We start from the raw sequence: 27,592 nt of genomic DNA on the forward strand, positions 1-27,592 counted from the left end.
GTCTCCTCTCTGTGTCTCTCTGTCTCTCTCTCTCTCTTTGTGTCTCTGTCTCTCTGTCTCTGTCTCTCTGACTCTGTTTCCCCTTCTCTCTCTGTCTCTTTCTGCCTGATGCCTGTGGATCAGGATGTAGCACTCCCAGCTACTGCCCCAGTGTCTTTGCGTACTCCCTGCCATGATGATAACAGACCAAGCCTCTGAAACTGTAAGAAGGCTTTACAGTTACACCCTCTCTTTTATAAGAGTTGCCTTCATCACGGTGTCTCTTCACAGCAATAGAACAGTGACTAAGACACAAGGTTTCATTAGGTAGCCCAGGCTGGTCTGGAACTCACAGTGATCTCCCTGCCCTCTGCCCCCCGCCCCTTTCAGCTTCCCTAGTATTTGGACTACAGGTATAAGCCACCATGCTCAGCTCACTATTGTTTCACTCTTCGGAGGAGCACTGCCTTGAGAGGTCTTGTGCTATTCATTGAGCTTGGCCTCTTCCATCAACACACCTTCCAAAGAGTTTGTGGCCTTGACACTGATTTTCTGGCCAGAGCCCAGTCCTCTGGAGCACTGATTTTCAAAGCTATTATCTTCTTCTCACATCCCTCTCTCAGCAAGTAGCGCAGAGAAGACAGATAGGAAGGAGTTCCTTGTCCTAGATTCTGACCCTATTGTCCCTGTTCCTGCTGCATCCAACGTGTCTGCTGGCAAGCTTGCTGTGTCTGTCCCGAGGAGAGAAGAGCATGTCACAGATCTTGTGAGCTGGGGAAAGCTACTGACCCAGCCTTGTGGAAGCCTTACAATGAAAGTGGGTGCCATTTACTTGCAGGGGTGTTAAAAAAAAAAGCCAGGTTTGGGAGAGCATTCTACCTGGGTTCTTGGCCTTGCTACTAGCGTTGTCACACTTTGAAGTATGTTTTTTGTTCCATTTATTTACTCAGAGTGTGTGGTTCATGTGTGTGTGTGCGTGTGTGCGTGTGTGTGTGTGTATACCTGTGCGCATAGGCACGTGCATGGCCCACATGGAGATCAGAGGGAAAATTTTAGGAGTTGGCTCTCTCTTTGCACCATATGGTTCCTAGGAATTGAACGCAGCTCACCGGCTTGTAGCAAGCACCTTTACTCGCTGAGCCATCTTGTCAGGCCTTTTTTTTTTTTTTTTTTTTTATTTCAACTAATTTTCTTTTGAGACAAGGTCTCACCCTGTAGCCTACACTGACCTCCAACTTGTGGCTATCCTTTTGGCTTAGCCTCCCAAGAGCTGGAACTATAAATGGGAGCCGCCTTGACTGGTTTTTTGTTGTTGTTGTTTTTTCAGCTTAAAAGAAAATTCGATGTATTTATGTATAGGGTGGGAGACGGCTCAGGGTCAGGTTCAGAGGTGACTGCCTTTTTACCTTCAAGTTGGTTGTTATTTATTTGATAAGGTCTTACTCTGTAGCCTAGACCTGTAACACATAGAAATACTCTACTTCAGCCTCCCGAGTGCTGGGGTTACAGGGCTCACCACCAGTGCCTTCAGAGGTTAAGAGAGAGATGCCCTGGAGCTGGAGTTACAAGCAGCAGTGAGCCACCCGACGTGATGTGGGTGCACGGAGTTGAACCACAGTTTTCTGGGAGAGCAGTCTGCACCCTTAGCCACTAAGACATCTTAGTTTTGCTTTGCGCAATCGGTTTGCTTTGCGCAAACAAACTGGCTCAGCGACAGGGGCGTCATGAACCCCTGTTATGCCCCCAGACTGTCCTCGAACTTGTGATCCTCCTGCCTCCACCTCCCCAAAACTGGGGTTGCAGGCGTGTGCGACCACGCCTGGTTTAATTGTTTTTGGTTCTTTTCCTTCTCAGCTCTTTCTCATCAGAGGCTCCTGAGAAACATCTGTTGCTCCTCGGGATCCCCCAAGCTGCCACGGCCTCAGGTGCTTCTGGCGTGGAGCGCCGCTGGCACCTGCCCTGGCCCGGCCCCGGCTCGGCCCGGGGCCCCGCGCAGGCCCTGCTCTTCCGGCATTTAAGGCGCACAGCCGGTGCGGCTGCAGCTCTGGGCGGTTGAGAGAGAGAGAGAGTCGCGGCCGGCGGGACGCACGGAGCAGGATGGGCTGCAGGCACAGCCGACCCAGCCGCTGCAAGCGCGAGGAGAAGGTACCGGGCGCCGGGACACGGAGGTCTGCCTCGGGGGGCGCTCGGAGGGACGGCAGAGGACACCGGATGGACAACAGTTGGGACTGGCACGGAGACTGGGTGGGGGGTGGGGGAGGCGGGGAGTGCTCTGTCACCTCCTGTGCCGAGCCAACGCGGCAGCTGAGTTGACACACACTCGGTCCCAAACAAACTGCAGCTGATTCCGCTGTCCCGGCGGGGAGGGAACTGGTGTGTCCGCGGCAGGTGGCCTCAAGAGTGGGGCCGTCACTGTGTGGTCGAGGACGGGACTTTTGACCCCTCTGAGCCTTGAGCTAAGGTCTGTGGCCCGCGGTCTCTGAGTGGCCCACCGCCCTGAGGCGCCAGCATCACCTGAGACCTGTTGGAAACCTAGACTCCCAGGTGCACCCCGAAGGGTTGCTAGACGTGGTCTGCCCCACAACGAGTGCGTTTCTGCTCGGATCACTGCACCCTGCGGAGCCCGGGGAGAGAGCTGGGGCCTCCTGCAGGGCTCCGTGCGTGGGCTGCCCTTAGGGTGGCTGGGAGGGGCCAAAGAGAGAGGCGGTCTGTAGTCCCCTGCGGCTCTCTCCGCCCTTCCTGTCCCTCCCCCCCCCCCGCCCCGGGGCCTGAAGCTGGGTTAGGGCCCAAGAGACTGACTCAGGTTTCTACCCCTTGAGGTCTGAGCAGCCTCAAGAGGTCGGAGCCTGGTGTCCACAGACGACAGCAGGAGGCCCAGAGAAGGGAACAGGGACCCTAGAGTCCTAGTCTTTTGTCCTGGACAGCCCTTGAATTTGATCAGTCCCCGTTATGAAAACGACTAGGTGTTTGCAATAAACTTCAGCTCTTTAGTCTTTCTATCATCTCTGTTTATTTGTCTCTCTAGCTTTGTCAGTCTCTCTCTTCTCTCTGAACCCTCCCGTACAGTTCCAATGACTTCTTCTCACTCTTTGTTTTATTTTTCTCCCCCCACCCCCTTTTTTGAGACAGGGTCTTGTGTAAGTAAGCCCAGGCTGTCCTCAAATTAAATGTAGAGACAAGGCTGGCCTCCAACTACCAATCCACCTGCCTCCTCCTCCCAATGCTGGGATTGCTGGCATATCCCATCACATCAGGCTGGGTGTTTTTGTTTAGCTTTTGAGACAAGGTCTCAGTATGTTGGCCCCAAACTTTCCATTTTCCCTGGCCTCGCCAATGATGAAATTACAAGCACGGGCTTATACCTGGCTTCTCCTGGCTTCCTGACGGCTACAGAGCCATCACCTTTCTCGCCTCAAACAGCCTGGCGTATCTGCCCTGAACCTGGGTTTGCCAGGTTTGGTAGCTCATGGTGCCTGTTAGCAGGACAGTGGGCTGCTTTTTGGCTAAGTTTCCCACCTGTTCCCGTCCCTCCTGGTTGGTGCTTTTGTTCAATTTCCAGTGCAAGTGTCAAGCCCTGAGCACCCAGTTCATCCAGGCAGGCTGCCGATACCCCTGGGGGATGGGGCTCCAGAATAGAAGCTCAGGGGCCACAAGGGTCAGACCACAAATAATGACACGCCCTGAGCATTTTCACTTCCTGCTCTGCCTCAGGAAGGCCCTGGGAACCAGGTTGAGCTATGGAACCAAGCGTCCCCACATTATAGGTGTGGACCCTGAGGCTCAGAGAGAGGAGCGATGAGAGTCAGATGGTAGGGTGACTGCTCATGGAAGGCTAGGGGTCTAGAGGGATGGCTCAGTGGTTGAGAGTACTGGCTGTTCTCCCAGAGGACCCAAGTTCGATTCCCAGTATCAACATGACGTTCATAACCGTCTGAAATTTCAGTGCCATGGGATGCGACACCTCCTTCTGGCCTCTGTGGGCCAGAATGCATATGGCACACAGACACATGCAAGCAAAACAGCCATACACATAAAATTTTTTAAAATGTTTTCCTTAATTAAAAAAAAAAATATGGAAGACTTGCTGGGTGTGATGGCATGAAACTTTAATCCTAGAACTCAGGAGGCAGAGGCAGGTGGATCTTTGTGAGTTTGAGACCAGCCTGGCCTACATAGGGAGTTCGAGGACAGCCAGGACTACATAGATCCTGTCTCCAACATATACATATATATGACTTGCTTTCTCCACATGCCATCTAGCCTTCTCCCACGTGCCCCCACCCCTCGTTGCCTTGTGCAGAGCATGGAGCGGGTGCTGAGGAGTGCAATTGGGGCCAGCTGGGAGCCAGGCCAAGGCTTAGCCTGGTGTGCCTCAGGAGAGCTTCCCTGGACTGGGGGGAAGGCTTCCTGGATGGGAAAGTTTGGCAGGAGTTCCCCCAATCAAAGCCAAGGGCTTAAGGGAAGTTGAGTTCCAGAAAGCCCAGGATGTGGGGTTTGTGCAGAGTGAGGTGGCCCATGGCAGTGAAGGTGGCAAGCCTTTATGAAAGCTCCCAGGTTTGGGCCAGGATCTCAGTCTTTAAGACCTCCCTCAAAGATCTGAGATGCTGATGAGCTCTGGGCTCTGTGGCTTGGCTGACCAGGTACTCTAGACTTTACCAAGAGGCCCAGCCTGGGGCTAAGTCACTGCTATCTCAGGAGAGGCTGCTGGGAATAGGAGTTAGGACTCTAACCCGGTGGGTGGAGCCCCGGCTTCCATCCCCAGCACCACATAAACTGGGCATGGTGGTAGATGCCTCTAATCCCAGAATTTGGAAGGTAAGGTAGGAGGTTCAGAAGCTCAGGGTCTTCCTCAGCTATGGTGTGTTCAAGGCCAGCTTAGTCTACATAGAAAGTTTCAGGCCAGCAAGGGCTACACAGTGAAACCCTGCCTCAATAAAACAAGCAACAGTAACAACAAAATTTTTTTATTCCCCCACACTCCCTTATTTCATGTCCTATGCACATACTTCTTCTCATGTATTGTGTGTGTGTGTATGTCTATGTGTCTGTGTACACACACATGCCACTTCATGTGTGGAGGGGACAACTTTCAGGAGTTGGTTCTCTCCTTCTTTGAGATCAGACTCAAGTGGTCAGTTTTATCAAAAGGTAACTTTACCCACTGAGCCGTCTCAAACACACATAATAATGTTTTTCGTTTGTTTTGGGTTTTTTGGGGGACAGTGTTTCTTTGTGTGCCTTGGCTGTCCTGGAACTTGCTCTGTGGCCTAGGCTGGCCTTGAACTCATGGAGATCTGCCTGCTGAGTGCTGGGAATAAAGGCGTATGCTACCACCACCCAGCAAGACATAGAATTAGAGTTGTGATTTAAAGGCGTCGCTGCCCGTGGCTCACCAAAAGAAGCAAAAGAGTTTGTGAGGACCACAGATATAATGCTTGCTCAGGTGGACAGGTGCCAGGGATGTGCAGCCCAGATCTGGCCTTGGAACCTCTGTTATCAGGGAGAAAAAAAAAAATCTGTTCTCTGCTGAACTAGGACTAAAGATCATGGCCACCGAGAGAAGCTACAGGGAGCCAAATTTCCATTTCTTGTTCGGAAGTGGTTAAAAAGAGGGGGGTAGGTAGTGAGTTCCTCATTACTAGAGGGGTTCAAGCAGAGGCCAGGTGCCATCTGAGTAAGAATAGCAGAGGTGACAAGCTCCAGATAGCACGCATTTACAGGTCCATCATGAAAATCTAGTTATTCTTGTCACTGCACTTTTGAAACTTTTTAAATTTCAAAATTTAGAAAGCTAGAAAGAAATAGGAGATTGCTTCTAAGCTCGCTACTAAGAAACAGCCTCTACGTAATACACTGGATGGAAATCTCAAAGGATTAATAAGATATTTAAAAGAAAATATCTTAAGCTGGATGGTGGTTTCCCACACCTTTCATCCCAGGACTCGGGAGGCAGAGATGGATCTGTCAGTTCAAGGCCAGCCTGGTCTACAAAGCAAGTGCCAGGACAGCCAGGGCTACAAACAAAAATCCTGTGGGGGGGGAGGGGGGGAGAGGAAACAAAACAAGAATCAAACAAAACAAAAAAAATAAAATTACTTTTTCATATATATCATATAAATGATAGTGATTATTTTTTTTAATCTAGCAGTGTTTTCTTGTTTGTTTTAGATTTTCGGGGTGTGGGGTGTGTGTGTGTGTGTGAGAGAGAGAGAAAGCACAGAGAAGGAGGGGGGAAAGGGAATGCATGCCACATGTGTGCCAGCACCCTGCACACACGTCTATCGGATCCTCTGCGGCTGTAGTTACAGAAGCTGCCCAACGTGGGTACTGGGAACTGAACCAGGGCTACATTGCTATATTGCATACGGCTGTCTTCTGGTCTTTTCAGGGGCATTTTCTCACATGAACTAGTTTGTGGAAAGATTCTTTTTAAATGGCTGCCTAAGGTCCTGACCATTGTCTTTCTTGTTTAGCCAGTGTGTGTTTGTGTCTGTGTGCATGCGCATTGGCTCTTTGCAGCCTTCCACCTTTGCTAGTTATGAATTTCCTGTTTTCCTCCTAACCTGGAGCACAGTAACTTTGGCCCTAGATTGTAAAGAGTCACATAAGCAATGGTATGTCGGTTGGGATTTGACAGTGGGTAGGGATGAGACCTTCACTGGATAACCATGTATGCAGGGGACTGTCCCAGGCAGAAGAAAGAAATACAGGGCACATTTGGCCTCCCCGCCCCCGGGGGTTGCCAAAGGCATGTTAGTCAGGGACCGTGAGAGGAGCTGCCTGCCTGGTCATGCAGCAGCCGTCCCCACACCTTCTGCCACAGCCATCATTGACACATCACACAGGCATCCACATGACCTCTGAGCTAATGTTTTTACCCAGAAAACGATGCTCCATAAATCATTCTGGATGGATCCAATGCAAGCTTCCATACACAGAGCTCTCTTAAAGACTCATGGGGTCCAGCCTCACCTCTGTGTTACACAGCTAGACTTCTCAACCTAAAATGCACTAGAAAAATTCCTGGGAGTTAGGGGTTGAGGACGCAGCCCGTCTGGGAGGGTGCTTACCTAGTGTGCCCAGGTTCCTGGGTTCCATTCCCCAGCACTTCATAAAACTGGATTTGGGAGCACCTGCCTGTGGTCCCAGCACTCAGGAGGTGAAAGCATGAGAGTCAAGAGTTCAAAGTTGCTGAGCAGTGGTGTCCTATGCCTTTAATCCCAGCACTTGGGAAGCAGAGGCAAGTGGATCTCTGAATTCGAATCTAGCTTGGACAACAGAATGAGTTCTAGGACAGCCAGGGCTACACAGAGAAACCCTGTCTCGAAAACAGAGTTAAAAGTGAATTTTCAGCCATCTAGTGAGTTTGAGGGCAGCCTGAGCTATACTATTTAACAACCTGACTCAGAAAAAAAAAAAATCCTAGGAATCATTGTCTTTGAGAGGCAACTTTTGGTGGCATGTCTTCTGAGCCCTTACGTGTTCTTAATTCTGTCTTTTAAATTTGTTCAATTTACAGGAGGCTAGAATCTTTCCCTAAGAGCCAGGCATGCCCCTGTCTCCTCCTATAAATGCACCCACATTCGCTTCCATCAGTGTTATGCTTGAGCCTAAGCTTCCTGTTAGCTTGTAGGTTCTAAAATGATAGCCTAAAATGTTGATAAAGTTCAAACTGATTGCACAGGAGAGCTGTTTTGAGTCCAGCATCTGTACTCTCTGCCTGGAAACAAGCTGTTGGTGGAGGGGACACCTTCAAAAGTTATAAGCATTGAAGCTCATGGTGGACCAGGCATGGTGGCACAAGGCAATGGTCACAGTACTGGGGAGGTGGGGACAAGAAGATCAAGAGTTCAATGTCATCTTCACTATATAGCAAGTTGGTAGCTAGCCTGGTCTGCATGAGGCCCTGTCTTTAAAAAAAAAAAAAAAAAAAAAATGTACACAAAGGCTGCCTAAGGAAGAGTAGGTTCCTATGCTGCAAAGCTGAGTGACTTTGGTTCAGACTGACGCCTCACAAGAACTTAGCAGCTTTCCCTTCTCAGGGCCTGCACTTATCTTCTTAGTGCGCCCCACCCTCTGCACTGTGAGCTGTGTGTTTCTCAGACACAAAGCAAGAACCTCCTGCAGCCTGAGCTCTTGGGTTGTGTTGGATATTGAAGGTGCTTTCTACCATTCAGAAGTCTGGGAGCTCATGTGGGTGACCTTGAACTCACAGAGATCCTCCTGCCTCTGCCTCCCCACGTGCGGGAATTAAAGGCGTGCAGTACTGTGTTTGGCTGAGTTTTATTTTTAAGATTTGTATATGTCAGTATAACTGAATGCCACATAAATGTAGGTTTCCGTGGAGACCAGATGAGAGCATCAGATCCCCTAGTGCTGAAGTTAAGGGCAACTGTGAGCTACTGGATGTGGGTGCTCAGAACAGAAATCTGGTCCTCTGAAAGAGCAGCAAGTACTCTTAACCTGCAAGCCTCTCTCTAGCTCTGGGTTAGTCCTATTTTCATTTTGAACTCTCCATGTAACTCAGGTTGGCCTCGAACCTCCAATCCTCCTGCTTTAGCCTTCAGAGTGCTGGGATTATAGGTATGCAGCACCACTCTCTCAAGGTGCAACCTAATTTGAAATGCCTCCCTTGAGGCCTCAGTTTCCTTGTTTGTCATTTTCAGAGCTTCACGATACTGTTATTCTCTTCTTCTCCCTCCATCCCTCCTTCCCCCTCTCTCTTCCCCTCTCTCTTTTTCTCTTTCTGTATGTGTGTTTCTGCACACATACACACAACGGCACACAAGTGGAGGACAAAGGACAACTTGGGGCAATCAGTTTTCTCCTTCCACTGTACGGATCCTGGGGATTGAATTCAGCTTGTTAGGTTTGGCAGCAAAGTCCTCTATCTACTGAGTGATCTCACCTGCCCTACTTTGGCTATTTTTATAAACATCTTATAATCCATTTACCAAAAAAGAAAACCTTTGGGGCCAGAGAGATAGCTCATTGGTTAAGAGCACTGACTCCTCTTTCAGAGGACACAGGTTCAAGTCCCACAATAGTCAGGGCAGCCCACAACTACTTCTATATCTCCAGGCAAAGGGGATCTGATGCCTACCCACCATGCACCAGGCATGCAAAATACTCATGCATGTTAAATAGACAAATATGTAAATAAATAAACATTTTAATTAGAATTTTTTAAAAAATGAGCCTGTGGAGCTGGTGAGTTGGTTTAGGAGGTAAAGACAGTTGCCTCTAAGATTGATGACCACAAGGACTCATGGTAGAAAAAAAACAAACACTCCAAAGTTGTCCTCTGTTCTTCATACATGCACTGTGGCACACACACAGATGTGCACATGCAAATAAAAATAAATATGTGTATTTAAAAAAAAAAGGAAAGGAGTCCCTGATCTCGGGGCATTTGATTTGGGGTATGTTACGCAGAGCAGGCAGCCATCCTCCCCAAGAGTAGTGATGAAAAGAGCCAGTCATGTTACTGATGGAATCAGTGGTCTTTTATGCCCACAGCATGGTTGGAATGGGTTGTTAACCTAATTCCAGAGGATGAGGTGTGAGAGAAAGGCCAGAATCACTTCCAGACACATCACTTCTGGCCTATTGACTTCCCACTAATCTTTAGTGGTTGGTTAAAGACGCTCAAGGTTTCTTAGTCTAAGACAAATAGTGAATGTTCAGTTTGAAGCCCCTTTGCCATGTGGGTATGGCCACATCATTTAATCTCTTCTGGCTGAGACGAAAGATCAGATGTTAAATACAGCTACAGCTGAGCATAGTGGTATTCATCCATAATCTGAGGATTTGGGAGTTGGAGGCAGAAGGATCATTAGTTTAAGGCCAGCCTGAGCTACATAAGACCATATCTTTTATTTACTTATTTATTCTTCTCTGTTACGTTACATCCAGATTGCAGTTGCCCTCCCCCTTCTCCTCCCAGTCCCTCCCTCCCTTCTCCCCTCCCTCCACCTCACATCCATCCCTTCTCTTCAGAAAAGGGCAGGCCTCTCATGGATATAAGCCAAACATAGCATATCAAGGTGCAGTCAGACTGGGCACCTCCCATCATATTAAGGTTGGATGAAGCAAATATAGGAGGAAAAGGGTCTCAAAAAGGAGTTAAAAAGAGTCAGAGGCAGCTCCTGCCCCCACTCTTAGGAGTCCCATGAGAAGACCAAGTTATGAAACTGTAACATCTGTGCAGAGGGTCAGTCCCATGCGGGCTCCCTGGTTGGTGGTTCAGTTTCTATGAGCCCCTATGAGCCCAGGTTAGTTGGCTCTGTGAGTTGTCTCGTGGTGTCCTTGACCCCTCTGGCTCCTGCAGTCCCTCCTCCTCTTCCACAGGATTCCCTGAGCTCCTCCTAAGGTCTGGCTGTGGGTCTCTGCATCTGTTTCCATCAGTTGCTGGGTGAAGCCTCTCTGACGACAGTTGAGCTAAGCACCAATCTATGAGTACAGCAGAATATCATCAGGAATCATTTTACTGACTTTCATGTTTGGCTCTATCCTAGGTCTCTGGGCTACCAGTCTCTGGGTCCTGGCTCTCCAGGCAATGTCAGGGGTGGGGCCCCTCTCTTGGCATGGGTCTCAAGCTTGACCGATCATTGTTTGGCCCCTCCCACAATTTCTGCACCACCTTTACCCCAGCACATTAGTAGGCAGGGTAAGTTGTAGGTTGAAGGTTTTGTGGCTGGGTTGGTGTCCCAATCCCTCCCTCCCCTGGAAGTCTTCAGGCTCTTTAGGAGTCTCAGCCTAGGATTACCCTCGTAGATCCCTGGGAGTTTCCATTGCGCTAGATTTCTAGCTCAGTCCAAAATATGTCCCCTGCCCCGCTCCAGTTGTCTCTCCTGGTACTCTCTCTTTCCATCCTTCCCCGACCTGGTCCTTCTTGTTCCTGTCCCCACCCCACCCTGTCCATTCATGATATCTATTCTGTTTCTTCTTCCCAGGGAGATTCATACATTTCCCTCCTTGAGCCCTCCTTGTTACTTAGCATCTTTGGGTTTATGGATGGTAACAAGGTTATTATCCTTTACTTTATAGCTAATATCCACATAGAAGTGAATGCATACCATGCTTGCCTTTCTGGGTCGGGGTTACCTCACTCAGGATGATTTATTTCTAGTTTCATCTACTTGCCTGCAAATTTCATGATGTTATTAACAACTGAATAATACTCCATTGTATAAATGTACCACATCCTTTATCCATTCGTTGGTTGAGGGACATCTAGGTTGTTTCCAGCTTCTGGCTATTACAATAAAGCTGCTACAAACACAGTTGAGCAAGTGTCCTTGTGGTAGAATGGAGCATCCTTTGGGTATATGCCCAGGAGTGGTATAGCTGGGTCTCGAAGTAGATTGATTCCCAGCTTGATGAAGAACCACCATATTGGTTTCCAAAGTGGCTGTACAAGTTTGCACTCCCAACAGCAATGGAGGAGTGTTCGCCTTGCTACAACATCCTTACCAGCATGAGCTGTCACTTGTGGTTTTGTTCTTAGCCATTCTGACAGGTGTAAGATGGAATCTCAGAGTTGTTTTGATTTGCATTTCCCTGATGGCTAAGGATGTCGAACATTTGTTTTCTCAGACATTTGAGATTCCTCTGTTTAGATCTGTACCCCATTTTTTAATTGGATTGTTTGGTTTGTTGGTGTCTGGTTTCTTTAGATCTTTATTTATTTTGGAAATTAGCCCTCTGTCAGATTTGGAGCTGCTAAAGATCTTTTCCCATTCTGTAGGCTGCTGTTTTGTTCTATTGATGGTGTCCTTTGCCTTATGGAAACTTTTCTGTTTCATGCGGTCGCATTTATTAATTGTCGATCTTAGAACCTAAGCTGTTGGTGTTCTGTTCAGAAAGTGGTCTCCTGTGCCACTGCATTCAAGGCTATTTCCCATGTTCACTTCTATCATGTTCAATGTTTCTGGTTTATGTTAAGATCTTTGATTCACTTGGACTTGATTTTTGTACAGGGTGATAAATATGGATCTATTTGCATTCTTCTACATGCAGACTTCCAGTTAGACCAGCACCATTTGTTAAAGGTTATACCTCCAGAAGTTCTTTTATTATACAGAATTGTTTTAGCTATCCTGTTTTTTTGTTTTGTTTTGTTTTGTTTTTCCATGTTAAACTGAGTATTGTTCTTTCAAGGTCTGTAAGGATTTGTATTGGAATTTTAATGGGGATTGCTTTTAATCTGTAGATTGCTTTTGGTAAGATGGCCATTTTTACTATGTTAATTCTACCGATCCATGAGCATGAGAAGTTTTTCCATCATCTGATATCTTCTCCGATATCTTTCTTCACAGACTTGAAGTTCTTGTCATACAGGTCTTTCCCTTGGTTGGTTAGAGTTACACCAAGATTATTTTATATTATTTGTGGCTATTGTGAAAGGTATTGCTTCCCTGATTTCTTTCTCAGCCTGTTTTTCATTTGTATATAGGAGGGCTACTGGTTTTGGTTTTTGTTTTCAAGCTTGTACCCAGCTACTTTGCTGAAGGTGTTTATCAGCTGTAGGCGTTCCCTAGTATAATTTTGAGGTCACTTATGTATACTATTATATGATCTGCAAATAGTGATGCTTTAACTTCTTCCTTTCCAATTTGTATCCCCTTGATCTCTTTTAGTCGTCTTATTGTTCTAGCTAGAACTTCAAGTACTATATTAGATAGATAAGGAGAGAGTGGACACCCTTGTTTTATTCCTAACATTAGTGGAATTGCTTTAAGTTTCTCTCCATTTAGTTTGATGTTGCCCATCAGTTTATTGTATATTGCCTTTATTATTTTTAAGTATGTCCCTTGTATCCCTGATCTCTCCAAAACTTTTTTCATAAAGGAGTGTAAGATTTTGTCAAAGGCTTTTTCAGCATCTAATGGGAAATGAGACTATATCTTAAAAAAAAAAATCAGAGGGGCTACAGTGATCATTTCCAACTAAGAGCACTTGCTGTTAGTTGCTTAAAGGATCCAAGTTCAAGTCCCAGCCTCCATAACTCAAGGCTTAGTAACTCCAGCTCCTGTGGATAAAATACCTTCTTCTGGCTCTCAGAAGCACCCACATGTTTGTGCCATGCACACACACATAGACACACATGTGACAGATAAAAATAAGCTGAACAGGCTGGGCAGGTGACTCAACAGCTAAGGATTACTTATCTGTCGAGGCTGATGATCTGAGTTCAGTCCCTAGGACCCACATGGTGGTGGGAGAGAAATGGCTCCCCCAAATTGACCTCTGACCTCCACACATGTGAGACACAGGCATACCCATACTTGCTAAATAAAGGGTAAAGTGATTTTATTAAAACGTTTTTGGATGTAGATCATTGGTAAAACTCTTGTTTGGCATGCTGGGAGATGTTTAGAGGGCTTTGAAGGTCCAGAATAGATAGCAAGTATGAGGTCAGAGGTCTTTATGGCACATATGGAGGCTTGAAATATTATCTAGAAATAAAACATGCAGGAAGTTTTTTGCAATGAGAAGGCTGTGTTAGTCAGGGATTAAGGTCATGGAGCATGAGGAACGTGGTACAGGAAATTCAGATTAAAGCCAGCTCAAGCAGCCACAGCCCAGGACTTCCTGTTCCTCCTTCCCAGCTCAGCTGTGAGCCCTTCTTTCTGCCTCAGTTTCCTCCTTGCTGTTGAAACAGTAAGGAAAAGCTTAGGCAGGTGTATGAGTGTTTTCTCACTATTATCCAACTGGCTGTCTTTCTAACTGTAAATAGGAAATAAACTCAGATTCAGTCTTTAAAGTTCTGAATTTTTTTTTTCTTTCTTTTAGATACAGGGTTTCTCTGAGTAGCCTTGGCTGTCCTGGACTCACTTTGTAGACCAGGCTGGCCTCAAACTCATAGAGGTGCATCTGCCTCTCCTCCCTGAGTGCTGGGATTATAGACATGTACCATCTCACCTGGCTAAGTTCTGACATTTTGAATCTCTGCAAACAAACCTTCATGGTTTGAAACTGATTGCTTCATTATAATGGATGGCGTCTGCTTATTTGCTCTTGTTGCTTTGAGAGGGTCTCATGTATCCTAGGCTGGCTTCAGGATCACATGTAACCAAAGTTGACCTTGAACTTCTGGACCTCCTGTCTCTATTGGCCCAGTAATGGGATTACAGGCAAACATCACCATGTCTGGCTTTAAACTGGAGGCTTAATTTTTTAAATGTTTATTTTACTTATTTTGTTTTCATCTGGGGAAGAGGGGTGTACTCTTATGCTTATGGGTGCCCACAGAGGCCAGAAGAAGGTAAAGATCCCCTGGAATCAGGTGGATGCTAGAAATTGAACCCAGGCTCCCTGGAAGAGTAGCCAGTGCTCTTAACCACTCAGCTATCTCTCTGGGCCCCCAGGGTAGCTTTTTAAAAGAACTGCAGGAGCTGGTATGTGAAGACAGTATGTGAAGATTCTGCTGCCAAGGCTGAATACTTGAGTTCAGTGCCCAGAGCCCGAGTGATGGAAGAAGAGAACTGATTCCGCAAGCTGCTCCCTGATCTTCCTACGTGCACCATGGCTGATGCACACCCACAGACACCACATACACAGAGAAAGAGAGAGAAATGAAAGTTATTTTAAGTACCTTTTATTTCTGTGGGGGAAGGGTTACATGCATGCTACAGTGCACATGTGGAAATCAGAACACGGCCTGCAAAAATTGTCCCTCTCCTTCCACCATGAGGATCCCAGGAATCAAGCTCAAGATGTCAGTTTTGGTGGCAGGTGCCTTTACCCAGTGAGCCATCTTCATAGCCTAATAAATGTTACTTTAAAATTTAAAGTATCAGTCTGGGGAGGAGACTCAATGGATAAAGCATTTGCTGTGTATTCCTGAGGACCTGCGTTCAGGCTCCCAGAACTCATGCAAAGGCAGACTTAGTGGCACACATCTGGAATACCAGCACATCTCTGTGGTGAGACAGGAGACAGAGACCGGGGAAATCCTGGAGTCTTGCAGGCCAGCTAGCCTAGAGGATGCACCAGAGATGAGACCCTGCCACAAACCAGGTGGGAGGTGAGGGCTGACACCTCTGGCCTCTACAAATCCCATACGCACCAAAATAATAATAATAATAATAATAATAATAATAATAATAATTTAAGATTGACTTTTATGTGCGTGAGGACATGCACATGCACGCATGCACTGATGTCTGTCGAGGCCAGAAATGGTTATCAGAGCTCCTGGAGCAGAGATGCAGGTGGTTGAGGGCAACCCCGTTGCTGCTTTGTGTCAGTTTCTCCACCTCAGGGCAGCCAGTCCATTTCTTTGAGCAATGGACTGGACGGGGGTGGAGAAGGGGAAAGCCTAGCCAGGGCATGCAGGTACAATGCAGGGCTTTGGGTCAGCAGTGAGTGTGTGGGCATAGGATACGCATACCTGGGAACAGCTCCAGAGAACTGGTTCAGTTTATTGGAGGGGGGATTATGTCCCTGGGAAGGTGGGTAAGGTCTCTGGAACAAGGTTTGTGTGGGCATGTAAGGGTATTGAAAGACACATCATCTGCATACTCAGGGTCTAGGGGTCCAAGAGGGGGAAAAAACGTTTTAAGGTCAAACAAGGAGTGAAGCCTGATAACTGTCAGGGTTGCAAATTCTTACTTACAGGGGTTGATAGTGGGACAGGTTGGGAGAGGGGAGAGAGCCAAGGGCTCCCCTCCTCACATGAAGTATCCGGGGCTGATACTCTTCTCGACCCTTCCCCCATTAATCCTGGGCCATTCTGGTCCCACACCAGGTTTGGGTGCTGGGAACAGAACTCAGGTCCACTGGAAGAGTAAGGAGGACTCTCAGCCACTGAGCCATCTCTCGGCCCCATGAAGATTCTTTGAAAATAATTTCTGTCAGGCTCCTTTGGTTTAGTCAGACAAGATAGTGCTGCCTCAGATAGCGGCCAGGAAGAAACGGAGTCTCGTCCTCCCGTAGCCCCCGAATACATTAGAATGCTGTTTGCTTAGAAGCCTGTCTTTTCTAAGAGGGTGAGTCAGATGTGTGCATCTGTGGGGCAGTAGTATGTTTTGATAACACAGCTGTCCCGACGTTGCTGGTGCCACACATGACCCGCAGAACCCTTAACTATAACACTTATTTCTACGAGGGGACACCAGCACCTGAGGGGAAAGGAGCTGCCCCAGCACATGGACTGGCCTGGGAAAACTGTGGAGGAACTCTGTCATCTGAGTCTTGCCCTCAGAGGGCAGTGGGACTGCCCCACATCTCAGGCGTCGGGATGGTGAGACTGGCTGTGAGGGGTCAGTCTGGAGAAAAGGGGCCTGCCTGGGGCACGCGGGGGTCCCCTGACTCATGGAACCCCAGAGGACAGATCAGGGACCTGACAGCAGAAGGCAGAAATGACCTGTGGCCTTTAGAACTTGAAACAACACGAAGGAGGGGTGCTCCGTGTAGAGGCGCAGAGGCCTGTCCTGCTCGGTGAAACATCAGCAATGAAAGACCCCCAAGACTCTTTCTACTCTCACAGTCCTCTGGAAACTTTTAACAGGAACTCCGGGGCCTGCTGTGGTCTCACAGGGCTTCTGTCCTGCCTTGACACCTTTCCCATAAGTTGTAGATGAGGTGGGGTGCTGATCACCCAGCTCCAAGTAACTCCAGGCTGTATGTAGTGAGCAGCTGAGAGACAGCATGCTTTAGCCTGATCTCACTCCTGACCCTGCTCTTCATTCTAGGTGGAAGAGACACAGACAGAACTCTTGGAGATGCTAGACAAGGAGGGAAGGATCCTGGAAGAAAGGCGTGAGGAAGCTGGGCAAGGTGAGAATTGAGAGGCCCCAGGAGGCTCCTGAGGAGGGGCCCTTGGAATCAGAGGGTGCTGGGATTTCCCTTGGGGTGTGCCTTTAACAGTCTGTCATCATGCTTGGCTTTCCTTTATTTGAGCATCCTCCCCACCACACCCATTTTTCCTTCATTTTAAAAGCATCTACAGAAAATTACCCACCTTAGATGGGCGTAGCAGCATACACCTGTGATCCCAGTAGTTGGGAGATGGCGGCAACAGGAGGGTCAGGAATTCAAGGCAAGCCTATGCTACACAGAAAGCAGAAGTCTGCTCAGGATTATTCCACATCATGTCTCAAAAAGGGAGGGGCCAGGGACTAGGAAGCCTGGACAAATGAAGTCACTTTATTTTATGAACCACCTTCCATCCCTACAATGATGATGCCTAAATGTTGTGTCTGGGCTGGGGCTGGGGAGATGGTTGGCTGGGTAAAATGCATGTGGCACACGTGTGAGGACCCAAGTTCAGATCCCCAGAACCCACAAGAAGATGGCCCACGGTGTGTGTCTATAATCTCTGCTCTCGTATTGGTGAGATGAGGGATAAACGCAGGAGAATCCCCAGAATCTCACTGTCCAACTAACCTAGTGTATGCATTAGCAAACCAGATCAACATCTGAGGTTATCCTCTGACACACACACACATACACACACCATATTCACACAGAAATAGAAAAGAAAAGGATAGCCAATCATGGCTCAAGAAATTCCATTATTCACAAGGCTAAAGGTAAGAGGACCACTGTAAGTTTAAGGCCCGTCAGGGTGGCATAGTGAGTTAAAAAGCCAATTTAGAGATGTAGCAAAACCTGTCTCAAAACATGAAGCAAAGGCTGCAGAGATGACTCAGCAGCTGACCATATGTACTGAGACCTGAGTCTGGTTCCCAGCTCCCCCGTCTAGAAGCTCACAACCACCTGTAACTCCAGTTCTGTAGGATCAAATGCGCTCTTCTGGCTTCCACAGGTACTACAGTCATGCACATATACCCCACACAGAGAAACAGACACACACGCACACACACAAATTAGCACTTTTTTTTTAATTAAATAGGTCTTTTGTTACATTCATAGTTACTGTAAAACTTAGGATTGAAATGACCAAGTTCACGCATGCACATTTTTTTTCAGATAGCTAAAACACATATACAACATTGGTATGTGCGACACTGGTGACATTTAGTGCGTTTGCAATACATGCAAATCATTACTACCACTCAGTTCCAGGTCATTCTCCTCACCCCCAAAAAGAAACACCCAGCCAGAGTCACTCCTTATCCTCCCATCAGCCTCTAGCAACTGCCAATCTGTTCCCCGATTTCATGGTATCAGACTCATACAAATGGCATCAGACAGCCTGGCTTGCTTCACCCAGCGAGATGCTGCTGTGTTACAACATATGTCGTGACTCCATTTCTTTCCTATGGATGAGCAATACTCCGCTGCATGGATGTTCGAGCTGTCTTTACCTCCAGCCCCTGTGAATGATACCACTAGCCCAAGTACCTATCTCATTTCTATACTCAGCCTTTTGAGAAACTCTCAAACTCTTTTCTCAAGCTGTTTTACTTCGTGCTCCTCCTAGTGAGGCGCGAGAGTCCAAGTGGCTCCACAGCCCAGTCACCGAGTATTGTTTGTCCATTGCTGTCATCACCGTGGTGAGCATGAGATAGCATCTCATTGGGCACGCGTGTTTGATTTGTTGTTGTTTGTTGGCTTGCTATTGTTTGAGACATAACTGCATAACCCTGACTGGCCTGGAACTTACTAGTAGCCCAGCCTGGCTTCCAGTTTGTAGTGATCCTCCTGCCTCAGCCTCCTGAATGTTGGAATTAAAGTGTTGGAATTAAATGTAATTAAATTAGAGGCGGGATGTTATTTAGACAGCTGGCCTGGCCTCAGCCTCCTTAGTACTGAGCACACAGGGGTGTGACACCATGCCTGGTTTATTATACTTTTGATCTGCATTTTCCTAGCTACTCACTGAGTGACATCTTTTTATGTACTGTTGGCATTTGAATAGCTACTTTGGGAAAGCTATTGTGTGTTTAACAGCATTGAAACTGACCTTGGGGGAAAAAAAAACATACAGATTCCTGACCCTTCTCTAGAATTACTTCTTATTCTGTTTTGTTTTGTTTTTCAAAACAGAATCTCACTATGTATCTTTGTCTGTCTTGGAACTCACTATGAAGACCAGGCTAGCAGAACTAACAGAGTTCTACCTGCCACTGCCTTCTGAGTGCTGGAATTAAAGGCATGAGCTACCATACCTGGCTCCAAATTACTTTTTAAATAAACTGTCATGAGCATATAGAATTCAGGTGCAAATTTTATATCCTGTTCTTTAAAATTGTGTGTGTGTGTGTGTGTGTGTGTGTGTGTGTACTCATGTGTACCCTCAGAGGCCAGAAGAGAACATCAGATTCCCTGAAGCTCCAGTTCTAAGAGATTATGAGCTGTGCTATGTGGGTACTGGGTACTGAACTCTGGTCCTCTATAAGAACAGCAAGTGCTCCTGACCCTGAGCCTCTCTCTAGCCCTTGTTTTTTGTTTTGTTTTGTTTTTGTTTTTTTCATTTGACACTGTATCAAGCGGGTTATCAAGTACAACTACAAAAATGAAGGCTGACAGTAATCCAACACTCAAGGAAGCTAAAGCAGAAGAATGACAGGGAATTTAAGGCCAGTCTGGGCTCCAAGGTAAGACCCTGTCTCATTAAAAAGAAGAAGAAGAAGAAGAAGAAGAAGAAGAAGAAGAAGAAGAAGAAGAAGAAGAAGAAGAAGAAGAAGAAGAAGAAGAAGACGAAGAAGAAGAAGACGAAGAAGAAGAAGCAAATTTAGACCATAATATACGTGGGTTTGCTTACTTCCTAGAAATAATTCTTTTTTCATCTTTTTTGGGGGCAGGGTTTCTCTATGTAATCGCCCTTGCTACCCTGGAACTCACTCTGTAGACCAGGCTGGTTTCACACTCACAGAGATCCACCAGCCTCTGCCTCCCAAATGCTGGGATTAAAGGAATGTACTGCTCTGCCCAGCTAGATTTGATTCTTAAAAGTGATCTTTTTCATGAAGATTTACTTCTCCATTGGCATTCAATTCTTCCATTCCCAGAAACATAGTAACTAGGACAGAGGTCTGAACAAGTTTCAAATCCTTGAAACAACATGACCTTGGTGCAGAATGTTTGGGGTAAGAATTAGAACCCCTGGAAAACAGCTTCACACCTGGCTCAGCACCTGGATTGTTGCCACTTTGTCAGAAGTCCAACTTCTCTACCTACGTGGAAAAGCCTGTGGTCATTGGTTTAATAATATTTAGTGTAATAAATATATAGCTGCAAAGTGACCAACTATGGAGCCCAGGGGGAATGCCGGTCAGATCTTCCCAATAGTCAGAATTTTTTCCTGTCTTTATTTCCTTCCTTCCTTCCTTCTTTCTTTCTGTCTATTTATTTGTGTATGATGCGTGTGTGTATGGGTGAGTGTATACCATAGCATATATGCGGAGGTCAGAGGGAATGTGGGAAATCAAACTGTGGGAATCAGCTCTCTCCTCCTACCACATGGTCTTGGGGATCAAACTAAGATCATCATAGTGAGACCTTAATTCAAACAAACAAAGATTCATTTGCTACTTTTGTTGTTGATTGTTGTTGTCATTGTTTGAGACAAGGTCTTGCTGGGTAGCTCTCTCGGACCTGAAACTTGCCATGTAGACCAGGCTGGCCTCAAACTCACTGAAAATCTTCAGCCTCAACCTCCCAAGTGCTGGTATAAAAGGTGTACCCTACTCTGCTGATTCTGTTTGATTTTCTTGAGACAAGGTCTCACTCTATAACCTAGGCTGGCTTTGACCTTCTGGTGATCCCCATGTCTGAGCCTTGTAACTACTGAAATTACAGGTGTGAACCACCATATCTGGCTATGAGCTCTCTCTTCTGTGACGCTGCTCTCTGTGACCCTGGCCTTTTGCCTGCCGTTAACTCCCTTTTCCCATCACCCCTGGTCTATTTTTCTGCCTGGTTATTAATTGACCATTTCTGAGCAAGCCATCTGATAAGACTGGGAATTTTCCCAAGAGGGTCTCTGGGAAGGTGGAGTGGTAAGTCTAAGGAGACCCACCGTGGGATGGGCCGACTCCAGCATTCTGCACTGCCCATCTGGGAAGACCTAGCACGTCTCTTTCCCCTGCGTCCTGCCCTTGGAGATAACTTGGTGGAGCTCCTTGCCCCTGCTTCACAGCTGAGGTGACGGGCTTTGGGCCACTTGCTGTCACCATCTCAGTCTCTCCGTTTTGAAGAAGAGGAGGCAGGACTTTGGGGATGCCTGCCTCATGTGCTCTGTCCTTTTTATGACTTCACAGCCCAACCTCCATTGCACACCTTTTCCCTGGCCTGCCATCACGCCTGCTGCAGGGTCCTTGCATCCGAGCCTCAGGGACATGGGAGCACCCTCCTGCTCTGGTAGGGCTCACTCTCTCCCAGAATAAGATGTTTCTCTTTCCCAGGGATCTGTTAACACCTATGAATGTCCCTGACTCTTGGCCTGCTTTCCTTCCTGGAGCTGTGTTGAAATACTCTCAGGAGGAAACATTTGGAGAGAAAAGAGTTTTTGTGGCTTATACTTCCAGGTCATGCTCCATATTGAGGGAGGTCAGGGCAGGAACTGAAAGCAGACTCCATGGAAAGATGCTGATTGTTAGCATGCTCTCTGGCTCTCGCTTACTCATGCTTAGCTAGTTTCCTACATATCCCAGGCCATCTGCCCTGCTGTGGTGGGTTGAGCCCTCCCACATCAATTAGAAGTCAAGGCAGAGGTACCACAAATGTACCCACAGGCCAATCTGACCTCGGCAATTCCTCAGGTGAGGTTCCCTCCTCTTAAGTGACTCTGGATTTTATCCAGTTGACAATAAACTAACTAGCATAGCTCCCAAGCCAGCCTGGGAGAGAGAATCATGGAGAAGACCATTGCTCAGCTCCTGGGACCTGTGGACCCTTCTAGACCTTCTAGACCTCAAGAAACTTGACAGAGGCTTTGGGTTTATAGAGATCTCCTTTCTTCATAGTCCCGAAGACATCGAATGCCTGGGAGAAAGACACACTCAGTGACTGTGTCCAAGAGGCCAAGGCTCCAGTGCAGGTAAGAAGGGCCTGGCCATTTGGGTGTAGGTGGTGGAGAAATGGCAAAGAAGCTACATGGTACCCCAAGGCGGCCAAAAATGATGCCTGTAGATTATGGGGACTGAGGTGGTTGCTTTTCCTGTCTCCTGGTCCTTTGATGTGGTGACCAGATGGTTGGTTAAGGGGACTTGGCTTGTAATTAAGGTTGGCTTCCTTTTCTATGGTAGTTATTTTTTTTTTTGAGAGAGAGGCGATTAATTAATTTTTTTATTATGTTATTTTATGTGTATGTTTTTGTCTGTCTGTATGTCTATGACCACTTGTGTGTCTGATGCCCTCAGAGGCCGGAAGAGGTAGTTGGATATACCAGAAAGAGCTACAGACAGTTGTGAGCCATCGTGTGAGTGCTGGGAACTGAACTCAGGTCCTATAGACAAGAAGGAAGTGCCGTCTCTCCAAACCGTCAGCTTTATTACTCATTGTTATCTTGATAGAACTTAAGAGTAGTCTGGGAAGAAAGTCTCAATGAGTAATTGTCTGTGTTGTGTTGTCCCGTGGGGTATTGTCTGAGTTAAGCTAACTGATGTAGAAAAACCCAGCCTGATGTGGGAACACCCAACACCCAGTGAATTCCAAGGGTCCTGAACTATAGAAGGATGGAGATATCAATTTGACCCAATCCAGCAAGCAAGTGAGCCTTTATACATTACTTTCTCAGCTTTGTTGTTGTTGTGTTTTTGTTTGTGTTGTTCTGTTTTGGTTTTTTTTTTTTTTTTTTCTTACTGTGAATATGCTGGGATTAGATGTTTGAAGTTCCTGCCTTGACTCCTCCACAATGGACAGCAACCTGGAATTTTAAGTTGAAATGAATCCTCTCTGTTCCGAAGCTGGTTTGTGTTGGGATGTTTTATTGCATAGCAACAGAAATGAAAATAGACAAGGTCCGTCAGGAGGGTCTTAGACATGGCATAAGCTGCAGGATGAGGCTGGCACTGAGAGGTCAAGGGACTGTGGTGTCATGGAGGCAGGTGTTCAGAGAGACTTCCCAGAGGGATGAGGTCTATGCCTGGAAGATGCTTGAGATGCATCAGTGAGGGAGAGCAGGAAGGAAGCCCTAGGCAACATCAAGCAACTTGCTCAAAAGCATGGAGAAAGGGGTGGAAACAGGGTGCCTAAGGAAGTCCAGGATGCCAGGGGCCAGGTAGAGGCAAGGGCCATAGGGTGGGACTGAGCCTGGGAACATAAGAAGAGGTTGGGCTCTACCACAAAGGGAGTGGTTGAGGAGATCTCTGTCAGGGGAATGGTACAGAGAGAACAGGCCCTGAGTTTGGGGTACGGTGTGATGCTGAGCCACAGAAGTGGAGGATGGCAAGCAGAGAGAGCCCAGCATGCCTGGGCTTTGGATGTAGCTTGACGTTGGTCTTAGATAACCAGGACATCAACCCAAGAGTTTAGAGGTCTGTGTTAGTTAACTTTTCTCACTACTGTGATCAAATGCTCGACAAGAAGGAATGGAGGGAAGGAGGAGGTCATGTCAGCTCATGGTTTGCATTATTCCGTCATGGTGGGAAGGTATGACAGCTGACTGCAGCCATAGTTATGAGACAGAGAGTGATGAGCATTTCTGTGCAGCTCCCTTTTTCCTTTTCATTCGGTCCGGGTCCCCAGCCTATGGCACAGTGCCACTGGGATTCAAAGTCCTCAGTTAACCTGATCTAGAAACAATCTCACAGGCACACCCAGAGGTCTGTGTCTTGGTGATGCTAGATCCTGTCAAGGTATCAGTCAGCATTAGCCATTAAACATTCTATGGTGAAAGGTGGTCCTGGGATGTTTCAGACTAGCAGTGGATTCGGCCTGCTCTGCTGTGCAATGTGTGTTGCGGGCCAGAACCACAGTGAGCAACCGCAGCCCTTCCCTACTGACAGGATAAGAATCACCTTGACAGACCAGTCTCTTTGCTGTCTCCCTCCTGCTCCCTTCTCCAGAACACCTGTGCAACGCTGGCCTCACCAGAGGAGACCATCCAAGCCAAGGCGAACAAGGCGGACGGGTCCCTCCTTAGCCAGCTCTATAAGAACCACATCCAGGTAGGTGCAGAACACTGGCAGGCCTTCATCCTTGATGCTGTGTGAAGGTCACAGGCAGGCAACCATAGTCGGCAAGCCTCAAACTTGACGCATTGCCCTTCGCAAGAGCCCGGAAGCAAGAGATGGGCAGACACGCGATGGAGCACACAGCTCTGTGGGTCCAGAGAGAACTTGCAGCAACTAGCAAACCTGGTTTAAGGTGGCATGTCAGCCTACCAAACTGCAGCTGTGAACCCACCGGACACATGCCTCACAGAGCGCCCCTGGGGGGAGAGCAGAGAAATACAGCATGGGCTGTGAAAGGGGAGAAATCACGTGAGACCAAAGCAGTGAGTTTCTGGCAGGATGAAGAGCAGTGGGTCACCATGCTGGTTGACGGGGCCCTTCTTTCTCCTTCCCTAGGATTATGGGAGCCCCGGCCCATTCTGGGAGCAAGAGCTGGAGAGTTTACACCATGTTATTGAGATGAAGAATGAGCGAATTCACGAGCTGGAGAAGCAGCTCTTCCTCCTGGAGATGCTGGTCAGTGCTAGGACGGCAGCAGGCTGCCCCTTTCTGGGCATTTGCCAGCTTATCCCCCAACCCCATCCCCGACCCGGCCCCTGCCAGCTTGGCTCTGCTGCTCCCGCAGGAATCTGGTCTGAGTCAGGCAGCAGCTCCTGGTCACCTGACTCCTGCCTCTTCTTGGGCCCTCAGGGTTGCTTTAACTAGGATAGCGCTTCCCCCCCACCAGCCCCGCCCTCACCCCCACTCCCACTTCCTCCACCTCTTCCCCAGCAGCCTGTCACACTGCGGGCAGGGGCTAAGGAAGGAGGTGAGGCCCAGGGCCAGGCAGATAGGCTAGCCTCCATTAAGGAAACTGGAGAGCAGAGGCCCTTTGAAGACCCAGAGCTGAGGTCTCAGAACCCTGGGACGTCATCACCCTGAGGTCCTGTCAAAATGTGGGATTGGTCTGTTTGGGTTTCTGTTAGGTTTGCTTATTTGTTTATTGATTGATGGATTTTGTGTATGGATGGGTGGGTGGGTACATACCATGGCATGCCGGGGAGGAGGTTGGAGGACAACTTGTAGGAGTGAGTTCTCTCCTTTGACCATGTGGGTGGCTGGGATTAAACTCAGATAGTCCAGTTTGGCAGAAAACACCCTTCTTTCCTCCAGCCATCCTTTTATTTTCTTTAACTTTTTTTTTTAGGTTTATTTTTATTATTTTATGTGTATGCATGTTTTGCCTACATGGATGTCTGTGTACCACATGTACACAGGGGCCAAAAGAGGGTACTGGATCCCCGGGAACTGGAGTTACAGTTATGAAAAGCCATGTTGGTACTAGCTATCAAATCTGGGTCCTCTGCATGAGCAGCCAGTGTTTTAACCACTGAGCCATATCTCCACCTCTCTCTTTCTTTTTAAAAATAGGTAGAATTACACCTATTTATTGTCTTTTCAGACTGTTTTTTTAATGATTTTTTTTTAATTTTCATGAGAATGAATTGATGTTTTTGCTGCATGTATGTGTATGTGAGAGTGTCAGAGCCCCTAGAACTAGAGTTACAGAAAGCTGTGAGCTGTGATGTAGGTTCTGGGAACTGAACCTAGATCCTCTTGAAGAGCAGCCACTACTCTTAACCACTGAGCCATCTCTCCAGCCCTGACTAAACCATCTTACCAGCACTGACTTTTGTTTGTAACACTCTGCAATAGCAAAAGTCAAGCCGACAGTCCGTCTTAACTCTGACCTTGTTTCCAGTCAGCTTCTTGCTCCATGAAGTGAAATGGTGATCCAGAATGAAGCCGTGTCTGGGGGAGAGGTGATGGCTGGCATCCATTGTGCCTGCCGAGTGAGCGAGCCGCTCCGCTCCAGGCTCCTTCTTGGTTTGTTACAGAAAGAAAAAAACCTGATATTAGCACTGAAGAACACCACCCTGCGGCAGGAGGTTGAGGACCTACAGTTCCAAGCTGGGAACAGGTTGGCCATGTCAAGGTAGCCATACCCCCTTCCCCTACCCCCGACCTTCTGCCAAAACCTCCAGCTGGGAGGGACATGGAAGAGCCTGAGGACTGGATTGACAAGTGGCCCCAGGACTTGTTTTGGGAATGTGACTCCTCTTTCCTGGGGCTCAGGAAGCCCAGTTTTTCTACATGAGAAAGAGGAAACAGGAAACAGTGCACCTGAGCAGGCATGCGTTGGAACGAATCAGTCCCGAGGCTGTGTAAGTGAGCGCTGATGTACCATGTCACGGACAGTTGAATACGTGACATATTTTCTGGTGGAATCCTCCTCCGGATCCTAAGAGCTGGTTTCTGTTATCCCCATTTGCCAACGAGGAAGCTGAAACTCCATGTCACCCGAGGTGACCCAGCTAGGTAGTGAGGCTCAGCCTGGAGCCACCCAGAGCTTCACCCGTGAGGTTTTGGCACTTGATCAACAGAGAGAATCACCCCTCACATACAGGCAGGCAGCATGGGGTAGGGGAGATGATGACCCCACCTCAGGAAGGCTTCCTGGGAGAACAGGTTGGTTCAAGCAATAGCTGCTCCCCTGAGGCTGCCCCTGCTCTGTTCGTACCACAGGCAGTTCCAGAAAGATCTAATTCAGGACCTCGAGAAGGAGTCACAGAATGGCCACTGCGGCAGCAGACGGAGGAGCCACTAAACCATCTGAGTCCCTGGGGCCAGGACCTCCTCCATCTTATCCTGCCCTCTGCCATGCTGCAGAGGCCTCTGTCTTCGGTGTACAGGCGCAGGGCCTGAGTCCACCATGGTTCTCAGACTCAACACTCCCTCCAAAGATTCTGTGGAGAAGAGGGTATGAGCCATGCCATTCTTCTCCCAGGATGGAGAAGGTGGGAAGGAGATGTGTGTAGCCGGAAGTGCTGCTGGGGAAGTTTGGACGACCAGGACCACCCTGAGAAATGCCTTCCCTTAGGGAACCAGGAAGTAGAGCTATCTTTCTCCCCTTTCCTCTGTCCCCACGAGGGCATTCAAATCTTCTCCCACAGCAGCTGGAGCCACTTGTACCATCTGACAAAGAGGGGACAGCCCCCATCCCAGTGGCTGACAACTCAACTCACTGACCCATCAAGTTTTTGTTACCACACCCCCAACTCTCTCACTCAGAGAAAACCTGTAAAAGACAGACACAATCTAGGAAAAAGGAGCTGAGTGGGGTCTCAACACATAGCCTAACCTTGAACTCCACATCGCTATGCCTCAGCCCCCTGAGCGCTGGGAACGTGGGCATGTGCCACCACAGCCAGCCGGATAAAGGGTTGAGTCTGCCGTAGAGCTAAGCACTGTTAAGAGCTAAGCACTGTTAATATTTTTAATGGTATTTATCTAAGGCCTTAATGTGAGATTTAAATCTTTTTATTAAAAATAAAAGTATATTTTCATGTTCTTGTCAGTGAGGATTTATTTCATGCTCTGTTGTCTCAGTTTGCTGCTGATGCTGTGATAGAAAATACCCCGACAAAAGCGACTTAAGGGAGGGCTTATTTCAGCTCAGGGTTCCGGAGGGATAGAGTCCATCATGGTGGCAGGAGCCTGAGGCCTGCTTGACACGTGGCATCAGCATTCAGGAGGCGCAG

The 27,592-nt window shown here is 47.7% G+C and overlaps 1 protein-coding gene across 3 annotated transcripts; it reads left to right on the forward strand.

Annotated features, from left to right (window-relative positions):
• Positions 1-1,716: 1,716 nt before the first annotated feature.
• Ccdc69 (coiled-coil domain containing 69) lies at positions 1,717-27,401 on the forward strand. Of its 3 annotated transcripts, none has more exons than XM_021634611.2 (7): positions 1,717-2,124; positions 16,680-16,764; positions 21,861-21,934; positions 23,904-24,005; positions 24,408-24,527; positions 25,889-25,971; positions 26,577-27,401. In XM_021634611.2, the coding sequence occupies exons 1-7, from the start codon at positions 2,077-2,079 to the stop codon at positions 26,656-26,658; spliced, it is 594 nt and encodes a 197-aa protein (XP_021490286.1). In that variant the 5' UTR covers positions 1,717-2,076; the 3' UTR covers positions 26,659-27,401. The 3 variants fall into 3 exon arrangements, 2 of the variants coding, with proteins under 2 accessions (XP_021490286.1, XP_021490285.1); XR_009584442.1 differs by having other exon boundaries at positions 1,718-2,124; positions 25,889-26,215; XM_021634610.2 differs by having other exon boundaries at positions 1,718-2,124; positions 25,889-25,986.
• The last annotated feature ends 191 nt before the right edge of the window (positions 27,402-27,592 follow it).

This window comes from Meriones unguiculatus, chromosome 11 (assembly GCF_030254825.1).
Source record: "Meriones unguiculatus strain TT.TT164.6M chromosome 11, Bangor_MerUng_6.1, whole genome shotgun sequence".
NCBI classification, from domain to species: domain Eukaryota; kingdom Metazoa; phylum Chordata; class Mammalia; order Rodentia; family Muridae; genus Meriones; species Meriones unguiculatus.